The following is a 21,413-nucleotide window of genomic DNA, read 5'->3' as shown; positions in this document are numbered from 1 at the left end:
GCTGGGCGGTTTGCGGATTAGCAGTGTTCACCATGGTAAGTCTGACATCGCGGCCCGGCCAATTTGAAGGCACAAGAGAGGAAGGTTCCGACTAAATGTTAACCATAAACTTTTCTGTATTTTACTCTTGCACGTGTGTTCAGAATCGGACTCGTATGTTGCCGAGCAGAGATGTTGGAAATCTAAAGTAGTCAATGTCTTAAACTCTCCATCCTATTAATGCTAATTCGTGCTGCGAGTGGGTGATTTCCTTTCTTAAAGGTTATTACTGAATTAGGTGGAGGTTTCCCACAATCTTATACTTTCATGGTTACCAGGACTTTTAAAACTATGTTTTGCTCTGTCTACGTTACGTGGACCTCTAATTTTGTGTTTTTTTTTCATCTCTACTGGACATCACTAACTGTTTGCACCACTGCTATTTCTAAAATCCTTAAAACGTTTTGATTAGGTTATTCCCCAATGTTCTATACTCGAATGGATATGGATTCATCCTGTGTTATAATTTAACATTAGCCCTGATAGTGGGAAAATTCTCAAGTAAGATTATATTAAATATGAACATGGGATTCACTGAGAATATTGGCTCATTTATTTGTGAAAATTCACATTCAACTGATTACTGCATTATGAAAGAAGATCCTTATTAAATCCAAGCTTTTTCTTTTAAATTCTTTCCCAGATAACTGATGGGAATTGGGATTCAGGTTTGGAAGCCACATCACAGTATCTTAAGTAACTTTTTGGGTGAGAACAACAATGCAGTTTTAGTGTTTGAACCTTGGAAAGGATATACTCTCCTTATAAATGATGCAGTAAAGATTCATCCTGGAATAAGATGGCTATCTATGAGAAGTGATGGAAAATGATGAAGCAGTACCCATTGACATTCATGATAGGTTTTTCCTGAGCATTATATACATGTAACAAATGATTTTTTTTTGTGAATTTTTCACCATCTGTTGTTCATATTCAGCAGCTAGTTCCTGATATTCAGTACTTATACAATCTTCACAAACTGCCCCCATCTCAATTTTCTTCTTCTGATGTAGTTCCAACATAAATGGCTCCAACACTTACCCTTGTCTCAGACTTTCCTAGTTAGGTACATCAAACTCAGCTGTGTCTTCAAAAGGCAACCCTTTAGCTGTGTGTTATCCTGAGGTGGAGCATGGGTCATGGGTCCTCTAAATAATAAGAAACCATGCCAGCCTTGTGAACCAATAAAGCACTTTGTTTATTAAATGTTGCTATATTGTTTCTTTCACTTTTCATGTTCACCATTGGATGCTAGATTGTGTGGGGATGTTAAACACATGTCAAATTTTACCAGAGGAGAAACCTTTATCAGAAGTGTGTCCCTGCAGGAGATCTTGTATAGAAAATCTCACCTTAGTGCTAGTATGCATGCCTGTCACACACATAGCACCATTACTCGATGGTCACGCTTCAGGAGGACTGACACACAGATCTCCTTGCTCAGTTCCACTCTAATTTTCTCCATTCCAACACAATGAACTGAAGCACGTGCTGCAAAGGAACAACAGAATGAGTGATCCGGCCAAATTTGTCAGCTGTGTCTGAATTATCATTTGCAGCTGAAAAATGTCCTCTTCCAGAACAGTTATTGTCTCCTTGTATAACAGTCATTGATAGCTAAACTTTTCACTTAGAATAAAAACACAAAATGCTGGCAGAACTCAGCAGACCAGACAGCATCTATGGGAGGAGGTAGTGACGACATTTCAGGCCGAAACCCTTCATCAGGAGTGAAGTAACATGGGATGGTCGAGGGGGGATAAGAAGTGGGAGGAGGGATGAAGTAGAGAGCTGGGAAGTGATAGGCTGGAGGGAAATGGGCTAGGGGGAAGGTGGAGAATTATGGGAAATAAAAGAGAAAGAAAGGTAGGGCTGGGGGGAGATTATAGTGAGGGGGGGAAAAGAGAGAGAAAGAGAACCAGACTAAAATTATAGATAGGGATGGGGTATGGGGACTGTCCTTTCGGGTGAGGCACCACTTCACCTGCAAGTCAACTGGGGTCATATACTGTATCCGGTGCTCCTGATGTGGCCATTTATACATTGGGGAGACCCGCTGCAGGCAGACTGGGAGACAGTTTCGCCGAACACCGGCGCTCAGTCCTCCAGCAGTGGTGGGATCTCCCTGTGGCCACACACTTCAATTCCACAGACCACTCCCACTCCGATATGTTTGTTCATGGCCTCCTCTACCATCAAGATGAGGCCACACGCAGGTCGATGGAGTAATACCTTATCTCCCGCCTAGGTAGCCTCCTACCTGCCGGCATGAACATTCAACTCACAGACCTCCGTTGATACCCCTGCCCCACCTTACCCCATCCCTATCTATAATTTTAGTCTGGTTCTCTTTCTCTCTCTTTCCCCCCCTCACTATAATCTCCCCCCAGCCCTACCTTTCTTTCTTTTCTATTTCCCATAATTCTCCACCTTCCTCCTAGCCCATTTCCCTCCAGCCTATCACTTCCCAGCTCTCTACTTCATCCCTCCCCCCACTTCTTATCCCCCCTCGACCATCCCACGTTACTTCACCCCGATGAAGGGTTTTGGCCGGAAACGTTGTCACCACCTCCTCCCATAGATGCTGTTTGGCCGGCTGAGTTCTGCCAGCATTTTGTGTTTTTATTTATTTCCAGCATCTGCAGATTCACTCGTGTTGCCTTTTCACTTAGAATGTACTTTTTCTTTCTGGCTATGTAAAGCATAGGAAGAAGGGTGGAATGCACAGCCCTGTCTGTATCAGATGGAGATGGTTAAGAGATTCAAGCTCCTAGCTGTAAATATCAGCAACAATTTGTCGCGGTCCAGCCATGTGGATGGCGTGGCCAATAAAGCACATCAATGCCGCTACTTCCTCAGAAGGCTGAAGAAATTCAGTATGTCCGTGATGACCCTCACCAATTTTTACCAATGCACCAGAGGGAAGATCCTTTCTGGGTACATCACAGCTTGGTATGGCAACTGTTCTGCCCAAGACTGCAAAAGAGAATGGTAGTGCTGTGAATGCAGTCCAGTTTGATCACACTAAACTCCTCTTTATGTCAAAATGCAACATGCACCTGTACAGCATTTGAACTGAAGGGCATATCATTCCGACAAGTGCCACTAGAATGATACAAATAAAATTTGACAACCAGCTACATAAACAGTTTTTAGGATAAATGTAATCTAACAAATAGATTTTAAGAAGCACCTTAATGGAAAAAAGGTTAAGACCAGAGAGGATATAGCATGACAATCAAAGGTAAAGAAATTAAAATCACAAAATCTCAATAAGACTGAAGGGAAGACTAAATAAAAGCATTCTTGTGTGATTGAAATGTACAGTTATGTCTCCAAATATAAATTAAAATTGAAAGAACAAGATTACTATAGATATTTGTCTGCAATTTAAAAAAGAAGTTTAATACCCACACTTAATGTATTGTTTAATTCATAATGATGGTCCCAAAAACATTCCCCAAAATATTACTGACATACTTAATATATTCCACTGTTACTTACGCCACAAATTTTAAGATGGAGTTGCAGCTTCTATTCTCATGCAGTTCCGAAGATGGTGTAGACTTATGGGGCACAGGCCACATAAACAGCGATCTCTCCGCACCAAATAGCTTGTGAATTCACCTTATTAATAGCATCTGAAACACTTTCTATAGTTCCCTTTTCTAATTCCAGAGCAGAAAACAATTATTTTAAATGCTGTAAATCCCAATATTCATAATTAAAATTTAGTTATATAGTTAAGTGATTGACACATAATTTGGACTATCTAGCAGGGGAAATTGCCCATATCTTAAGCTTAGCTATCCAACTATATTAAAAAAAAACATTCACAGTAGCTTTGTATCCATTTCTAAAACTATTACCTCTGATTTCCCTAAGGACCGATCCTTCATTCCAGCCATTCCTTCTCTACAGTCTGCCCTCAATGACAATATCTGAAAAAACAATGAGAATTTCTACATTTCTGACAAGACATCACCTAGTGCTCTCTCACCACCTCCCTTGAACCTGCCCTATCAAGTCTGCTCATCTCTCATCCACTAATGGATATTAAGTAATCAATAATGCAGCTACCAAGGCACAGATCTTCTGATGCACTATGAACTCCATCGTCCTCCCTATCACAGTTTGAGGCTGAAGCAAACTGTTTTCAGTTCTGTTACCTTATGCAATCTTAAGGCCAAATTCAAGCCATATAACTGTACTATCTATCAATTGCCTATTTGATAACAGACCTCCATGTTTGCTGGCGAAACACATTGGATTCTGCTAAAACTGTTTTTTTATAACTTTAAAACATAACTATTCCAGTTCCCTCCTGGCCAGCCTGCTTCATTGTATGATGCATATGTTGATATTACGGCTCAGACATTTTTTCAAGTTTGTAGGGATGGTTTTGGGGAGAGAGTGGAGAGATAGAGGACAGGTTATGGATTAGGGACAGGAATGTGGAGGAGCTAGAGGTCAGGTCTCCACTCTGCGTTTGAAATCCTTTGATATAGGCAGATGTCAAAGGGCATCTGCAGTCCAGGCCTCTGCTCCACATTTGAAAGCCAATGATATGAATGGCTGATGAAGAACACCCATTGGGTGTCCCAGGATCAAATGTCCATGCAAGAAGAAGGCAAAAGTAGGCTTAAAGACTGGTTAGTCAGCACGCCCAGTGTTTGAAACTGGAGTTGAGAGTCCCATCATTGGCAGGTCTGGGAGTTGATACCGAAGATCAGAGCATGAAGGGTGATTGGAAGTCCGGAAGATGAAGCTTGATGGCTGAAGCTTAGAGACTGCAGGTTGGAAGCCTATGCTGGAGTTAGAGAACTGTCTGTTTGTGTGGGTAGGTGTGAAGGATGAAAGGGACTTGTTTTGCTGCTTATTGTGTTCTGTGTTGTTCTGGCAGGCATTGTGGGCATGGTGTGTTGGCAACATAATGTGTGGCAATACTGGGCTGCCCCCAGCAAGCACATTCCTAGGTTGTGTAGGTTGTTAATTCATACAATGCATTTCACTGTATGGTTTGATATACACATGATAAATCTGATTCTAATATTAAATTTGGATACCAGATCACTTTTTTTACGGTTCTCATTAGGTTCTTTAACCAGCAACATTAATTCTGTTTCTCTTCCCATATATGCTGAGCAACTTGCTGAGTGTTTCCATGATTTCAGTCTCAAATTTCCAGAATCTGGAGTTATATTGTTCCACTCATCCATCATCCTGATGTTTACTAATATTGGTTGGGTCTTGGTTAAGCAATGTCTCAGTTTTAAAACAGTCCTTCCTGTTTACAAGTCCTCCTGTAACTGCTAGCTTGGTGTGAACTAGCTTGGAATGTCCTACTACGTTACCGATCTCATGAAAGTTGTCACTATCCTCAAACACTTCACAAGAGTTATTTAACAGAATATGACATAACCATTCAAGGATTTATCATGGCAGATAGCAAGGTTGAGCAACAAAATTTCAAGTGTCTTAAAACATGGAGAAATTGAGAGAGACTTATAGATAGACTTCCAGGCATACTGTAGTAGGTTAAAAAATATGATCCATATTGCTGAAAATAGAGGAAGTAAAATCAGGGATGTACAAGATGCTAAAGGAAAAAAAAAGATCATAGTAAGTAGTAGGGTTAAAGGAGGTAGAGAAAAATGGGACCATGCTTTGACAAAAGTCTGGACTGAAGCTCTCCTCTGTTCAAAAAGACAGCAGAGTGTGATGGTCTATTTCAGTTTCATTTAGCAACCATGGAGAGAGGCAGAATTAGTAAACAGGAAGGAGAACATAGTTTTGCACTCTTCTGTGAGAATGATAGAGTTGGATTCCACGGAATATAATTGCAAGAAATTTCAGGTTGGCATTTCAGGAAAAGGCAAGGAATCAAAAGAAATACTGACCAAAGTTTGTCAAATTTTGTTCTTTCAAAAAATAAATCCATGCATCAAACTATAATACTGGCTGTCACACAAAAATTATGAGCAAAGAATCACTGAAACATTCTGTCTATTTGTTAATTCTCAGTCTGTAAACCCATCAGCAATGGAATATCAAGAGCCGAATAAATTACTATTGAATTGAGCAAAAAAACAAAGGTCTGGAAGAACTCAGCAAGTTAGAGAGCATCCGTGGAGGGAAAAGAATGGTGGATTTTTTTTGGGTCAGGAAACAGAAGCAGAATCAGATTTAATAGCACTGTCATGAAACTTGGTGTTTTGTGGCAGTGGTACATTGCAGTACATAATAATAACAAAAAACTATAAATTACAATAAAAATGTGTGTAGGTGTATATGTATGTATGTCTGTGTGTATCTATGTGTGTGTATATAAATGTGTGTGTATATATATATATATATAATATTTAAATTAAATAAGTAGTACAAAAAAAGAGGAACAAAAATAGTGAGATAGTATGGTTCACCGTCCATTCAGAAATCTGATGGCAGAAGGGAGAAGCTTCAGGCTCTCATGATTCTGCCTTCTTCTATTGCACATAATGCTTTTGTTACAAACCCCATAACTGGGTGTCTTACCAGCAAAGATAGGAGTAGCCGTTGAAGTCTGATGATACTATTTTTAACAGTATTTATTAGTAAAAATACACAAAAATAATATCAATGCAAATATACAGATAATATACGTCATCAATACTAAACCTAAAAGTTCGGGTATAATAATAATCAATAAGAAATAAGCTCTATCATTGCCTAGGGGATAATGAATTGTCAGATGGAAATATAAAGTTCAGTTCAGTTCATGCAGGCTGCGGTAGTTGTTGGTCGTTGTGTTGCAGTTGTTGGAGAGAGAGAACAGTAACAGCTATTGACTTGCCGACTTTCCTTTACGATCTTGATCCGTTGTTGCATTGTTGTTGTGGCCATTCACGTATGACCCCTCCGTCCTTTAGCTAGACTGTTCCGTGGTGGACTCATCACCCAGGCAACGGTGGACACACACACAAGCCCCCACTGGTCTCGTAGCGTCTCTCCTGGTGCATCTGAGGGGTGTTGCCCCAGACCCTACTTTTATCCCCACTCACGGGGTCTCAGGTGTCAATCAGGTTGGGATGATGCAATCCATCAAACCCAGCCCACTCTGGTTGCCCCCTGAGGGGTTTCAATGAATAGAACAGTACCTAGTACACAAGCCTTCTCCAAAAGACAATAGCAGTAATCAGTGGTTCCATTCTGCTTTTGTTAGGAGGAGACATTCCACTTTGTGTATCTCTGCGTTGTCTCTCTCTCATTAACTGACATGAGCTGTTTATCTATAACAACTATCTTGGCAGATTTCCTTTTGTCCCTTTCATTTCCTTGGTAGCAGCCTTGAAATAGTAGCGATTTGCAATTTCTCCAAAAGGGGGGGGGCGACTTTGCACCCTTCTGCCCATCAGAGTTGTTCATCATTCGTAACACTTTCACCTCACATTCCTTCTTCACCTTTCCTGCTATCCCCTCCCTGCTTCCCCTCCCCCACCCCTTGATCTTTCCTCTTATTGGTCACTCAACTGGCACCTACCAGCCTTCTCCTTCCCACCCTTCCCCCACCTTCTTTATAGGGCCCCTGCCCCCTCCCTCTTCAGTCCTGATGAAGGGTCTTGGCCTGAAAAGTTGACTGCTCATTTCCATGGACGCTGCCCAACCTGCTGAGTTCCTCCTGCATGTTGTACGTGTGGCTTCAGGCTTTGATGGAAGCAATGAGAAGAAGGCATGTCCAGGGTGATCAGGGTCCTCAGCGATGCTTGCCGCCTTTTTGAGGCATCGTCTTTTGTAGGTGTCCTTGATGCTGGGGAGACTAATGCCCATGATAGAGCTGGCTGCGTTTACAACTTTTTGCAGCTTTTTCTGATCCCGTACAGTGACCCTTCTTTGCCAGACGGTGATGCACCCTTTCCACTTCTGATCCTTCAATGAAGACTGGTGTGTGTTCCCTCAACATCCCCTTCCTGAAGTTCACAATCAAGAGCAAGGTTGTTGCTGTGACACTACTCAGCCAACTGTTCTAACTCACTCCTATACACTTCCTCGTCACCACCTGAAATTCTGCAAACAATAGTTATATTGACAGTAAATTTATAGATGGTGCTTGAGCTGTGCCTAGCCCAAGCATGGGCAAACTACGGCCCGTTAAGCTTTTTAATCCGGCCCACAGAACTTGATGAAATTATATTAATAAACCTTGTTAACGTTTTTTCCCCGCAATTCTGGCATTTTCCCAATAGATGATGCACTCTATATACATTGACCTTTGTTGAGGTGCAGCGTATTACTCCACATTTGCGCTTTACTCTTTGTTCGGCTCGACCTATTTGTGTGAACAGGCGTTCAGCGTCATGACCATCAACAAAGCCAGCCACAGATCCAACTTAACTGACCAACACCTCAGATCCATCCTGAGAATCGCCACAACAAAACTAAATCCAGACTTTGATGAGCTGGCTAAAAAGGGAGACCAACAACACTGTTCCCACTGAAATTAAAAATAAGTTTCTTCGTTGTGTTATGTAAAAAATGCATTTGAAAATATTTTTTTCAATAAGCCTTACATGTTACATGTCATTTCTGTTAAGTGATGGACATGAGTAGTGCGCAGGTGCACGAACGTTCTCAAAATAAAAAATGCGCTCCAGATCAAATAACGCGCTCCGCATACTGGCGCGCTGTCACTGTTCTGTCTTTGTGCTGGTCGTTGTTGAGTTTTGACACAGGGGACAATTGGATAAGGAGGAGCAGGACAAGTAGACCTGCATCTCCTACCGTTTTTGAAATAAAGACAGTCAGGAGGAGAGTGATGATGATAATATCTTGAAGGATAACAGAATTTTCAGTGCTTTAAAATAATAACTATTACTATTAAAAAAAGCTGTATTTTATTCATTTAATTTTCAGTGTTTTAAAAGTCATTTCAATAAATAGCTAAATACCATGGGACTTCAAAGACAGATATTTTGTTGTAATGCATTTGTTCATTTTCAATTGAAATTAAAGCACATGTTTTCTACATATCCCATGATATTTTATTTTCTTTTATGAGGTGTATTACCAAAACACTCCGTCCATCTGCTCCTGGTCCGGCCCCCCTGTCAAATTTTAGAACCCTTTGTGGCCCACAAGTCAAAAAGTTTGCCCACCCCTGGCCTAGCCACAAAGTAATGAGTGTAGCTATGGTAGAGCAGTAGGCTAAGTATGCATCTTTGAGGTGCACCAGTGTTAATTGTCAGTGAAGAGGAGATGTTATTTCCAATCCACACAAACTGTGGAATCCTCATGAGAACGTCATGAACCCAGTTACAGATGGAGGAACAAAGACCCAGGTTTTGGAGTTTGTTGATTAGAACTGAGGGTATGATTGTGTTAAATGCTGACCTGTAATCAATAAACAGTAGCCTGACATAGGTATTACTATTGTAGAGGGAATCCAAGGCCAAGTGGAGAGCTGCTGAGATAGCATCCACTTTAGACCTATTGTGGCAATAGGCAAATTGCGTAGTCCAGGTCCTACCTTATGCAGGAGTTGATTTGTATCTACGATCAACCTCTTAAAACACTTCATCATGGTGGATATGGGTGTCACTGGGTGATAGTCATTGAGACAACTCACCCTGATCTTTTTGGGCACTTGTGTGATTGTCATTTGTTTGAAGCAGGTGGTAACCTCCAACTGCTGCCGTGAGAATGTCCTTGAATACTCCATTCAGTTGGTTAGCATAGACTTTCAGAGCCTACCAGCTACGCCATCAGGCCCTGATGCCTTGTGAGGATTCACTCTCTTGAAAGATGCTTTGATGTTATCCTCTGAGACAGAGATCACAGGTCACTGGATACTGCAGGGATTTGCATAGGTGTAGCTTTATTCTCCCTTTCAAAGCATGCATACAAAGCTTTGAGCTCATCTGGGAGTGAAACATCACTGCTGTGTTAGGTTTTGCTTTGTAAGAAGCAAACCCTACCAGAGCCGATGTGCATCTGATTCTGTCTTTAACCTCAAATGGAATTGTTTTTTTTCACTCTTAAGAAAGCCTTCCATTGGTACATCTGTACACCTGTTCATTAATGCAAATATCTAATCAGCCAATTATGAGGCAGAAACTCAATGTATAAAGATATGCAGATGTGGTCAAGAGGTTCAGTTGTTGTTCAGACCAAATATCAGAATGGGGAAGTAAAATGATCAAAGCGACTTTAATCATGGAATGATTATTGGTGCCAGACTTGGTGGTTTGTGAAGAGTGAGTTTGTAAATCCGGTGGGAGCAAAGGATATTGGGAATGGCAAGAATAGAGCACTGCTGGAGTGGTGTGGGACGGGTGTCAGAGAAGGAGTGCTGGGGCGGAGTTGGTGTGGGTACAGACACACCCAGCTCTGAGATACCAGGAATGGCCATTTGATTTCAAGCAATTGCTGTATTGATCATAACAGTGTGTATCTCTGGTGCTTCCTGCTCCCTCCCTGTCCTTTCCACTTTTCTGAACCACAATTCCTCTCTCCCTGCCCCCTTCACACTCATTCCACAACAGAGACTCCTATCAGAGTTAGGAATATCATCACTCATATATATCATAAAATTACTATGGTACTGTGCAGAAGTCTTAGACACTCTGCTGAAGTCCAAATAGCCAACTTCCCCATCCTTCCCTCATCCTTTTATTTACCTCTTTAAAAATCTCTTTATAGATTTGGAAGGCACAATTTTCCACACACAAATCCCTGCTAACTATCCCTATTTATTTATTTCTTGTCTGTCCAAATGCCTGTAGATCCTGTCACTCGGTGTCCTCCTCAGTTACTTACACACCATTGATGTCAAGCTTACTGGTGTGGTTTGTCTTTGCTGCCCTTTGTAATTGTAGAGTATTAGGCACCTTCCAGTTTTCCAGAATTTCACCTGTGGCCAGAAATGACCCAAATACCTCTGCAAGGGCCTCCGCAACTTCTTCCTTCACCTGCCCCAAAGTCTAAGAATGCATCTATTGGGCCTTGGTGTTTATCCACCATAATGCACTTTAAGATTGGCGCTCTTGGACAGAGTAATGCATGGCACAGCTTCCAATGGAATCCCACTGATCAACATTCATATTTATCATGTCCATCTGTCACCAGTCAGTATCTGAATCAACTACCATCCTCACATGACAACCACTTATCATTGTGTCTATCGCTGCAAGAATGTTTCCAAAGTTCAAGGCTCCCTTGTAAACAAGCAGTCTTTCTTACCTTTTGTTCCCTCATAGACAAAAGGTGCAGGAGTAGGCCATTCAGCCCTTTAAGCCAGCACCGTCATTCAATGTGATCATGGCTGATCATCCACAATCAGTACCCTGTTCCTGCCCTCTCCCTATATCCCTTGACTCTGCTCTCTTTAAGAGCTCTATCTAACTCTTTCATGACCTGTCATTAACACGTTAACAGTTTGAAAGATCACTTTAGGTAAAAAGAAAAAAAAACTCTACCACTACTATAGGTGGTGCCCATATTCCAAAACCATACATTTTGGAATTGCCTCGTATTTTTGAATATTATTTCCACAATGAAAGCCATTCACCCTGCCATCTCAAATTTTAGATCTCCTTTCAGTCTTTCTATGCACCAACTGATCTGCAGTGCCAGAATTGAAGGAATGTTTTGAAATCTAGTTCAGAACAGAATTGCCTTCACTTTGAATGCATAGTCACTACCTAATTTTTTCTGATCTCTGGTTCCACATGACTGATTTAAATGCCCCTTCAAATTTGCCACAAGATCCTTTCAAAAAATATCATCCGTGGTTTGTGATGCTAACAGACCTACTTGAGTCTTATACATCTCCAGTCTTGTTCTTAGTAATACTATTGCCTTTCTCATTTTATGCATGATGTCCGTATTTCACTGTTCTCTGCTTCCCTCAGGAGCTTGACAATATCATTTATTCTGAGGAATGCTCAGAGCAAATGGCTGTGATTTTTCATTCTTTTCCAAATCTCCAATGTATTTTTATCACTTGCTATCATTACTATTGTATGTAGAGAACACCAGTCTTGTTCCTTGCATTTAGTTGTTGGCTTACTTCTTCCTTGGATAAGACAATTACAGTGTAAAGTAAGGAACATGTAATGAGCACCTAAACAGATACATTTTTCATTTCAATCAATTGGTATTAGGTGCCGCTTGAATCTGAGACTTTGCTGTTTCGAATAAGAGGGGGAGTTACTTTGGCTGGAGGACTTCAGAAAACAGATGGTGAGTAAGTTGTACATAGATCTGTACTTAATTCTTGTTTTTTTCCCCAAAGTGAATCAACATAGACTTTTCTTTTACCACCTCATAGATAATGTTCATAGTTTCTATGTTCTGAAGGAAATTGTTGTTATTTCTTCCGGGCAATGCTCATTTTACTGGGCTAACCATTTTTCAAATATTCTAGTTTGGAGCTGTGTACTTAATTAATATCCTATGAGCCAGTGTTATTTTTCCACCGATGAACATCTGATGTTTCTGGTCAAACCACTTTCATCTGTTTATATCTAAATATGTTATCAATTATAAAAGCTTCGAATATACATTAATAAGGACATGAGTGGCTAAGAATTTCAGCAGATGCTCAGTTCGAAGCGGCATAATATGTCAAAGACACGAAACACCCTTTGATCCACCAAGATTACCCCCTTTTAATATTTCAACCCACACAGATTTGTTGCTATCAACATTTTGATCTGACAAAATATATTGGAAATAGCAAAATATCGGGCAATATCTTTGGAGCAAGCTATTCCTACTTGAGATGAATAGGCTGTTTTAATACCCCATACAATGAGGTCTCTGGCACTGAAAGAGAAACAAAAATCAATGTGGCAAATATAACTGACTTAATAATCAGATTGAATTAATGGTTTGCTCTGCCCTTTATCTAATATTATTAACAATATGTATTTATTTGACTTTCATTTTCTCCTGCCAAAGGGTTTCAGCCCGAAACGTTGACTGTACTCTTTTCCTAGATGCTGCCTGGCCTGCTGAGTTCCTCCAGCATTTTGTGTGTGTTGCTCGGATTTCCAGTATCTGCAAATTTTCCTGTGCTTTTTTTATTTTCTAATGTTTGTTTGCAAGGATGATGTCAGCAGGCAGTAGTGTTGCTGATGTAGTTTAAGAAGAGGGAAAGAAATAAAACAAGTAACAATACAACCAGTCAGCCTAACTTCAGTGATAGGCAAAATATTGGAAAAAATTCAGAGGAACAGCATACATCCCATTTAGAGAAGCACAGATTAATCAAGAGGAATCAGTATGCATTTAATAAGGAAAGCTTTGTGCCTCATTAACAATTTCAAAATGTTTCCCTTTCATAAAATATTGAATCCTCTAATTCTGTACTAGCCCACCCACCTTTGAAATTCAGACTCTTGAAACACATCCCAATTGACCAACTCCCAGCTTCAACTGTACACCTAACCACCACATTATCCACCTACATGTTTAGTACCACCCACCTCCACAGCCCCAATCTGGTTTGATGATTAATTTTCCCCTTCGGCTTTCACATCTAACTTGATCTTGCTTATAAATCAGACTTTCTTTTCTTCTACCACCACCCAGCCATCGCCAAGACAAGGCCTTGTTCAACAAAAAGAGGTGCATTACAGTTTCACCTAAGACATTGGTTGCCACTGATACTTCCAGCAGTGGATTCATGTTTAAAACAATTGTTACTGCTTCATCTAGTAGCATGCTCTGGAAATTCTAGGCTATTTTATTTTATGCTTTTTTTTAAAAAAAAGATAGCTTATGGGGTTTGTTTAACATCTTATTTGAGATGTGGCAGAATTTCCTCAGCATGATAGTGAGGCAGCAGGCTGCATTATGCTCCCAAATCTCTGTAATGAATCTCTGACAGAGTATAACTGAGATAATTGCCAATAGTTATTTCCTTTCAGCATTTTTCTCCACACACTATTCACACACAATGACAACTAGAAATTGTAAGCTTGCAAAAATGGCATCCATAACTACACAGAGCAGTGAGTGCCTGGATTGTGCTGCCAGGGATGATAGTGCAAGCAAATGTGATAGAGGCATGTAAGAGACTATTAAATAGGCACATTAGTGTGTAGAGAAGAGAAGAATATACCTCGTGTAGGCAGAAGGAACTAGTTTATTTAGACATTTAAGCACTATTTTAATTAGTTCAGTACAACATCATGGGCTGCAGAACCTATTCCTGCCCTATATTGTTCTATGATCTACTTCAATAATTTACCAAGTTATGTTGATTATTATTTTTAGAGTTATAGAATTATACAGCACGGAAAGAGGGCCTTCAGCCCAAATAATCTATGCCAGCCAAGATACCCTATCCAAGCTAGTCACTTGTCAGCATTTAGCCCATAATCCAAACCTGTTCAATACATGTACCTGTCCAACATTCTTATAAAAAACATTATTGTACCTGCCTCAACAAGTTCCTCTGGCAGCTCATTTCACATAGATACCACCCTTTGTGTAAAAATGCCCCTCAATTGCCTATTAAATCTTTGACCGGAGCGGGTGGGATGAAGCTGAGAGCCAGACAGGTGATTGGCAAAAGGGATACAGAGCTAGAGAAGGGAAAGGCTCATGGGACAGGAGGCCTAGGGAGAAAGAAAGGGGGAGGAGAGCACCAGAGGGAGATGGAGAACAGGCAGAGTGGTGGACAGAGAGAGAGGGGAAAAAAACAACTAAATATATCAGGGATGGGGTAAGAAGGGGAGGTGCATTAACGGAAGTTAGAGAAGTCAATGTTCATGACATCAGGTTGGAGGCTACCAGCCGGTATATAAGATGTTGTTCCTCCAACCTGAGTGTGGCTTTATCTTGACAGAGACCATGACCTCCTCTATTGTCAAGATGAAACCACACTCAGGTTGAAGGAACAACACCTTCACCCCACCCCCTCTGGTCTTCTCCTATCATTTCACTTTTTCCCCTCCCCCTCCTACTTTCAAATCTCTTACAATCTTTCCTTTCAGTTAGACCTGACGAAGGGTCTCGGCCCAAAACGTAGACAGTGCTTCTCCCTATAGATGCTGCCTGGCCTGCTGCATTCCACCAGCATTTTGTGTGTGTTGCTTAAATTTCCAGCATCTGCAGATTTCCTCGTGTTTAACTTTCTTGTAAATCTTTTCTGCATTCTTTCCCATTTAATAACATTTTTCCTACAGCAAAGTGACCAAAACTGAACACAATACTCCATGAAGCCTCATATAATAATGTGTATTATTATACCTTTAATTAATTTATTTGACTCCATTCAAAGCAAGATGTTTTAAAAGGGAAGAAAAATAGTAATGGTAGTACACAGACATTCTGCTGTATTTTGATATCCTTAATTATTCTTGAACCTTTGTGCACTCATTAATTGATGAATCTGTTTTCTGACAACCTGTGGCACTTGCACTTTTAACCTTCAGAGACAAGAAATTCATAAATTTATCTGCTGAAGGGTCTTGGCCCGAAATGTTGATGGTACTCTTCCTGTCTTGTTGAATTCCTCCAGTATTTTGTGTGTGTTGCTTGGATTTCCAGCATCTGCAGATTTTCTCTTGTTTGTCATAAGTTTATCTGCTTCGTTTAAACTTGACCCAGCAAACTTCCAACATAGCTTAGAGAGTATTCTTTTCATATCGTGTTAACCTTTAGGACAAAAGAATCTGAGCATATCAATCCTTGCGCCTCTTTCCTGCCATTTCTGTAAATGTTTAAATTTTTGGCTGGGTCAAAATGTTTCAGAATAAATATTTTAACATAATTAGATATTTTTTGTGTTGGTCATTAAATTACATTGCAGCATAGCACTTAGCTTGAAGCATATTTGTTTTACAAAATATTTGGCTAGCTCTGTAGCCATCACTTGTAGAAGCTTATTGGAAGATATATGATATAAGCAATAACTTTGTATTTTACAGCACTTATATATTTCTTTGTTGAACCCAGAAGGGACAATTAAATCAGCCTTTGCAACAGCCATAAAAGATCTGATTAAAAAGGTGGATTCACAGTCTTTCATCTTAAGTAATCATGATAGCACATTCATTGTATGGCCAAAGAGCCATACCTCGTCACATCCTACAGAAATGCAAGATGACACCGAGTGCAAAGAGATCTTAAAATTTGTTACGTAAGTAGTAGATAGAAATTTGTTGGTTAACTCATTATTGTATTCATGCAGTTTTTGTAATGGCATGGTTGTCACTAGGGTTTTAAAACAGCTCATGTTTAATTTTCAGAGGTACATTTCAGATGAGCAACAAGTTTTTCCAGCATTGATTTTGGTCTTCCAGATTTGAATTGCCTTGGAGAGAACATATGCAATAATCCAATAGTAAAATAATGAATGGGTGGTCTTGGATAGTGCCATTGATACAAGTGATTTGATATAATTAATTTATTAGCATTATCAGTGCAGTTACAATTTACCAGTTTATCCCAATAACCTGTTTTCTCGTGAATTCAGTGAGTTATGCTGAGCAAAATTACTGGTTTCCTTACCATGCCAATAAAAGATTTAAAAAAATTATATTCACTTATATGTCAATGCCTTGTTGATTAATAGTCAAGTTCATCTATGAATTGTGTGACTTACTTGATTATGTTTTGAAAAGAAGTTTTACAAATTATTTATACAGATTTTATGAATTCACTTCAAAGGTTTTGTTTTTCCAAAAGCAATCATTGGATTTTTCATGCTTATTCATTCATTTAGAATATTGTGCCTCTTTGGCATAATTAAACTGTTTATGCATTTGTATCACTTCAGCATCATGGTCCAACAAATAGTGAAGATGATGCAAATTGTTAAAGCAATATATTTACATTTGACTAATGTTATCACTATTCCACTGATACAAAAAGTGAAAATAGTGTTGCCGATTTTCTAAGCCAGAGAAGATTTGGAAAATTGTTACTCACTTGTTGCAATAGACAACAAAGTCGCTGGGTTTGTAACACTGCTGAAAGCAACCAGTGTGTTATCCTCTTAGCTGATATCAGGTATCAAATTTAAAACATGTCAGTCACCGTATCAGATTATCTAAACAATTTCCATCTACATATTGCCCCTAAGTTAATAAAGTGTTCTGAGGTGCCCTAGAAAAAATTCTGTATTGATCCAAGAAGTTGCAAGGTTGGCACTTCTTCATAAAGGTATCTATTTTTTTTGTTGATAATCTACTCACTGCTAATATACTATTACATTGTCAACATCAAATGTGAGCATTGTGGATAAGCTCACTCGAACCTAAATCCACTCTTGGTACTTTTTTCATGATCTAAATTGGTCATGTTATTTGATAAGTAATCATCACCTTACTTCCCTCCATAACATATTAAAGTACTTCAAATAATTAATCTTAAAGCTGTTGAACTGCAGCATTCTTAAGAAAAAGTAACATTCAAATTTCCAATTAAGGAGTTTTCGAAAGCTATTCATTAGGTAATCTATTTGTTTTCTCTTGATAAGAATTATTATCACATTCAAATAGATTTTTTGAATGAAAGGATTTGCATTTATATAGTACATTTCAAAATCACAGCATATCCCAAAAACATTTTGCTATTAAGAACTATTTGTGCTATGTAATCACCTTTAATGTACTGCATATGGTTACAAAATAAAGGAACATGGCCATATGCCAGTTTGCTTCCAAGTCGGGTGACCTTTTGTTGCTGGATTTAAATCATGGAAGTCCCTAATCCGTGGCAGTATGAGTGTACTTTACCAGGAGCACCAAGGCCCTGAAAAAAATGAATAAATTTTCAAGCCAATTAATTTTATTTTGTTGACTGTTATGTCACACCATTCAAGCTCTGGTCAAGGATCCCACTTGTTTTGAACTTGTCTAATCATATGCCAAAAATTTTGTGGAACTTTGCTGCATTTCTCATGTATTCAGAAATCATTGAACAGCTTTTCATTAAATTATGTTTGAACCTATAAAGTCCTCCTTGTTTCTAGCAATATACTGCACCATTCCTATATGTATCATGTTTTGTTTGGAAGGAAAGAAATAGAATAGAGGGATTTGATGCTTCATTTTGTCTTTTGTCCTTCAGAGTGTTGGAAAGGCTCTTCTTTCGTAAAGTTCTGTTAGTTTCTGACTCAATGTTCATATATTTCACACACACCAAAATGTAACTGTGTTACGTGACCATACAATGGCCAATTTTTATTTCAGGGCTGCGTTCAATGAGCATCTTGAAACTGTTTTCAAAAACAGAGCTGAAAAGGTTGTACCTCTGGTAAATATATTTTTATATTCTATACATTTTATAAGTGTATGTTTATTTTGTTTTGAGGTCTTCTTGATTTTGATAAATATAAAAAATATACTTATAATAGATGGGCAACTGTTTTTTGTTCAATACTGTTATATACTAAGGCCAAGTTACTAAAGCTTCACGGGCTGGACTGATGGTAAAATAAGAGGAAAGTATGAACAGAGGCAGGAGTGTGTAGGGAGGAAATTCCAGAAGTCATGGCCTTGGATCTTTATCAATGGTGGAAATATGAAGTTTTAGAACGAATAAGAGGAAGAATTTGATGAGTACAAATGTATTGGTGTTTGGGGATTTGGAGGAAATTATAATAATCTGTAAAATGTAAAACTTTACTAGACTTGGAGATAGAACACACCATAATTTTCACTGTTCCTATTGCTGTATATAAAACAAATCTAGCTCTTCAACCTTTCAATAATTCTAAGAATTCTTGCATAACTATTTTTAACTTTCAGAAAGTCATAAATCTACACGTTATGTTTGAGTTGGGAAGACATAGTGAAATACAAAGCTTAATTATGCTGCATGATAAGAAATCACTGATGCACTACAATATGATTCTTCCTATTGATGTGGTGCTGTTTGCTCATCCAGAAGAACCGTGGGGAACGTATGTACTGTCCTGAATTTTAAAGACTTTTAAGTCAATTTCATGTATTAGCAGTATTGATAAAACATGAATTCTCAACATGAATTGCTTCATTGCATCCTGGCTTGAAATTCAAAGAAGGTTGCATGCACTAGAGTCTAAATATAATGTTCAAAAGATTGATTTGAACAGGCTGCTATGTCTTGGACAGTGTTAGAATTGACTGTTGTTGGAGTTGCACTTAAACCCTTGAGGTTGAAAGGCAGTATTTGATTGAGTGTGACACCAAGAAATCCTAATAAATTGAAATTTATAAATTGGAGATTAGTGAGAAAACTCTCTACTAGTTGGAGTTATGGAATAATTACAGCCCAGAAAAAAAGCAGCTGAAATTTTTGAGCTCACCTTATCAAGGTGTTGGCTTAAGCCTTAATTTTTACAGAAAAGCTTTATATGACTGGTCAATTAATTTTCTTATCATGTAGTGACTTCACTGACAAACCCCAGATGAATGCTGATGGAGGGGGATTTGACAAAAATAATGCCATGGAATGTCAGAGAGAGACACAGCATGGAAACAGGCCCCACTGCCTCCCAAATCCATGCCATTTATACTAATCATAGAGTAATGTTGTAACGATGTAACTGGATTTCTGTTGTTGGAAATTATTATTGCTGCCTATGTATATGGTGTGAGTATTGATAGTCACTTATCAGCCTGGAGCTGGATGCTGCTTTAGGTATTTCTGAATGTTGTACCATCAAAAGATTTACAATGGAATCACTGAATCACCAATAGTACAGCTGCATTTTTGACAATATATTGGAGGGAACATCACTGATATTTATCAATGTTTATGATTGAACCTGGAATATTTTGTGGAGGAAGTTCTGCAGCAGTATTCTGGGATCATGTGAGTCACAGATTTATATATCATGGAAGCAGGCCCTTGGAACCTTTACCAGTGTCTTCCAGAGCTAGTCTGATTTGCATATTTTTGATCTATATCCTTCTAAACCTTTCCTATCCATGTACCTGTCCAAATGTCTTTTAAGCATTGTAACTACCTCCTTCAACCACTTCCTCTGGTAGATTATTCCACAAACACCCTGTAACCCCTTGGGTCGCCTCAGGCTCGCTCAGCTCATTCTCGTCCAGGGGGAGCAGCCTTCGGCCCCGCCAGTAATCAGCTGGTGTGGATGCTGTGTGATGTCCCCGCCTCGCCCAAAAACAGACAGTACACCATATGCGATTAAATGAGTACAATTTATAAAGGTTACTATAACTAAGTGATTAATAACGATACAGTATATATGAAGAGAAAATTAAAGAAAAGGCGCCAAACTTATCAAAGTCCAAACCACTTCGTGCACAGCCGTTGGAGCTCAATTACTGAAGTCTTCTGGCCACCATTCGATCCCCTCCGAACTCCTCGACTTGCAGCTCAGGACCCTCCGAACTCCTCGACTCTCCAAACAGCTCAGGACCCTCCGAGTGGTCAACCAAACACATCTAGCTTCATCCCCCCGTCCTCGGAGAATCTCCCGGCCTCGGACCCCCCTTTGGGGTCCGATCCTCGCCCAGCTTAGAGCATTGCGTCCTCTCTCTCGACCCCCTCGCGCCGATCTGCCCAAAAGCCCGTCAACAAAAGCTTACAGACTCAGAAGAAAGAACATTAATCCCCATTTGGTTTACAAAGGAATACCATTCTCGTTATCAGTAAATTAGCATTCCTGCTAGTTAACAAAAAGAAGAAACCCTCTTTACAACCCTATCCTCTGTGTGGAAGAAAGTTTCCTCTTAAGTCCCCTTTTAAAATTTCTCCTCTTACCTGAAGTCTATTTCCTGTAGTATTAGACTTTCCTACTCTGAGGAAAAGATTATGATCTTATTTATGCCTCTGATGATTTGATATACCTTTAAAGGGACATCCTTCAGCATCCTATGCTTCAGGGGAAAAAGGCTCCATGCTATCCAGTCTCTTCATACAACTCCAACCCTTCAGTTCCAGTAACAACCATTGGTCATAGGCGACCAATCTGAAAATCAACCCTTCTCTACCAGCCTCTGACACCTAAGACCATGCTAATTTGGTATTCAAGTGTCTAATTCTTTCTGGATCCCCTGTGATCTAACCTTCCAAACCAGCCTAACCTGTGGCTTACCACATGGTCCTAAAGTGTCTCTATCTTACCTTTCAAAAAGTCTCCCTTGCCATATGTCCTTGTTAAAGCCTTGCCAAAGTCCATGTAGACTATGTCAACCACCTGGCCCTGTCTGTCAATCCTTCAAAAAAATTGCTGACTTTCCTGAACAAGTCCTTGCTTTTCCAAATTCATTAAGATCCTGCAGTAACTCTCCCACCACTAATGTTGGACTCATTGATCTGAAATTGCCTGGTTTGTCCTTGTAGCTCTTCTTAAATCAAGGGACAACATTAATTACCTTCCATTCTTCTAGTACCTCGCCTACAGATAAGGAAGGTACTATAAGCTCTAC

The 21,413-nt window shown here is 39.5% G+C and overlaps 1 protein-coding gene across 1 annotated transcript in view; it reads left to right on the top strand.

The window, feature by feature from the left end:
• The window catches only part of ufsp2 (ufm1-specific peptidase 2), a 126,010-nt gene continuing 104,597 nt past the window's right edge, over window positions 1–21,413 (top strand). Inside the window, exons 1-5 of the mRNA XM_059974020.1 lie at window positions 1–35; window positions 12,177–12,255; window positions 15,982–16,165; window positions 18,222–18,285; window positions 18,780–18,934. Of these exons, the coding sequence (XP_059830003.1) occupies window positions 33–35; window positions 12,177–12,255; window positions 15,982–16,165; window positions 18,222–18,285; window positions 18,780–18,934 (485 nt within the window). The 5' untranslated portion in view covers window positions 1–32. The remainder of the gene's footprint in view (window positions 36–12,176; window positions 12,256–15,981; window positions 16,166–18,221; window positions 18,286–18,779; window positions 18,935–21,413) is intronic.

This window comes from Hypanus sabinus, chromosome 7, assembly GCF_030144855.1.
Source record: "Hypanus sabinus isolate sHypSab1 chromosome 7, sHypSab1.hap1, whole genome shotgun sequence".
In the NCBI taxonomy this organism is placed as follows: domain Eukaryota; kingdom Metazoa; phylum Chordata; class Chondrichthyes; order Myliobatiformes; family Dasyatidae; genus Hypanus; species Hypanus sabinus.
This window is presented reverse-complemented; position numbering and strand designations above follow the sequence as displayed.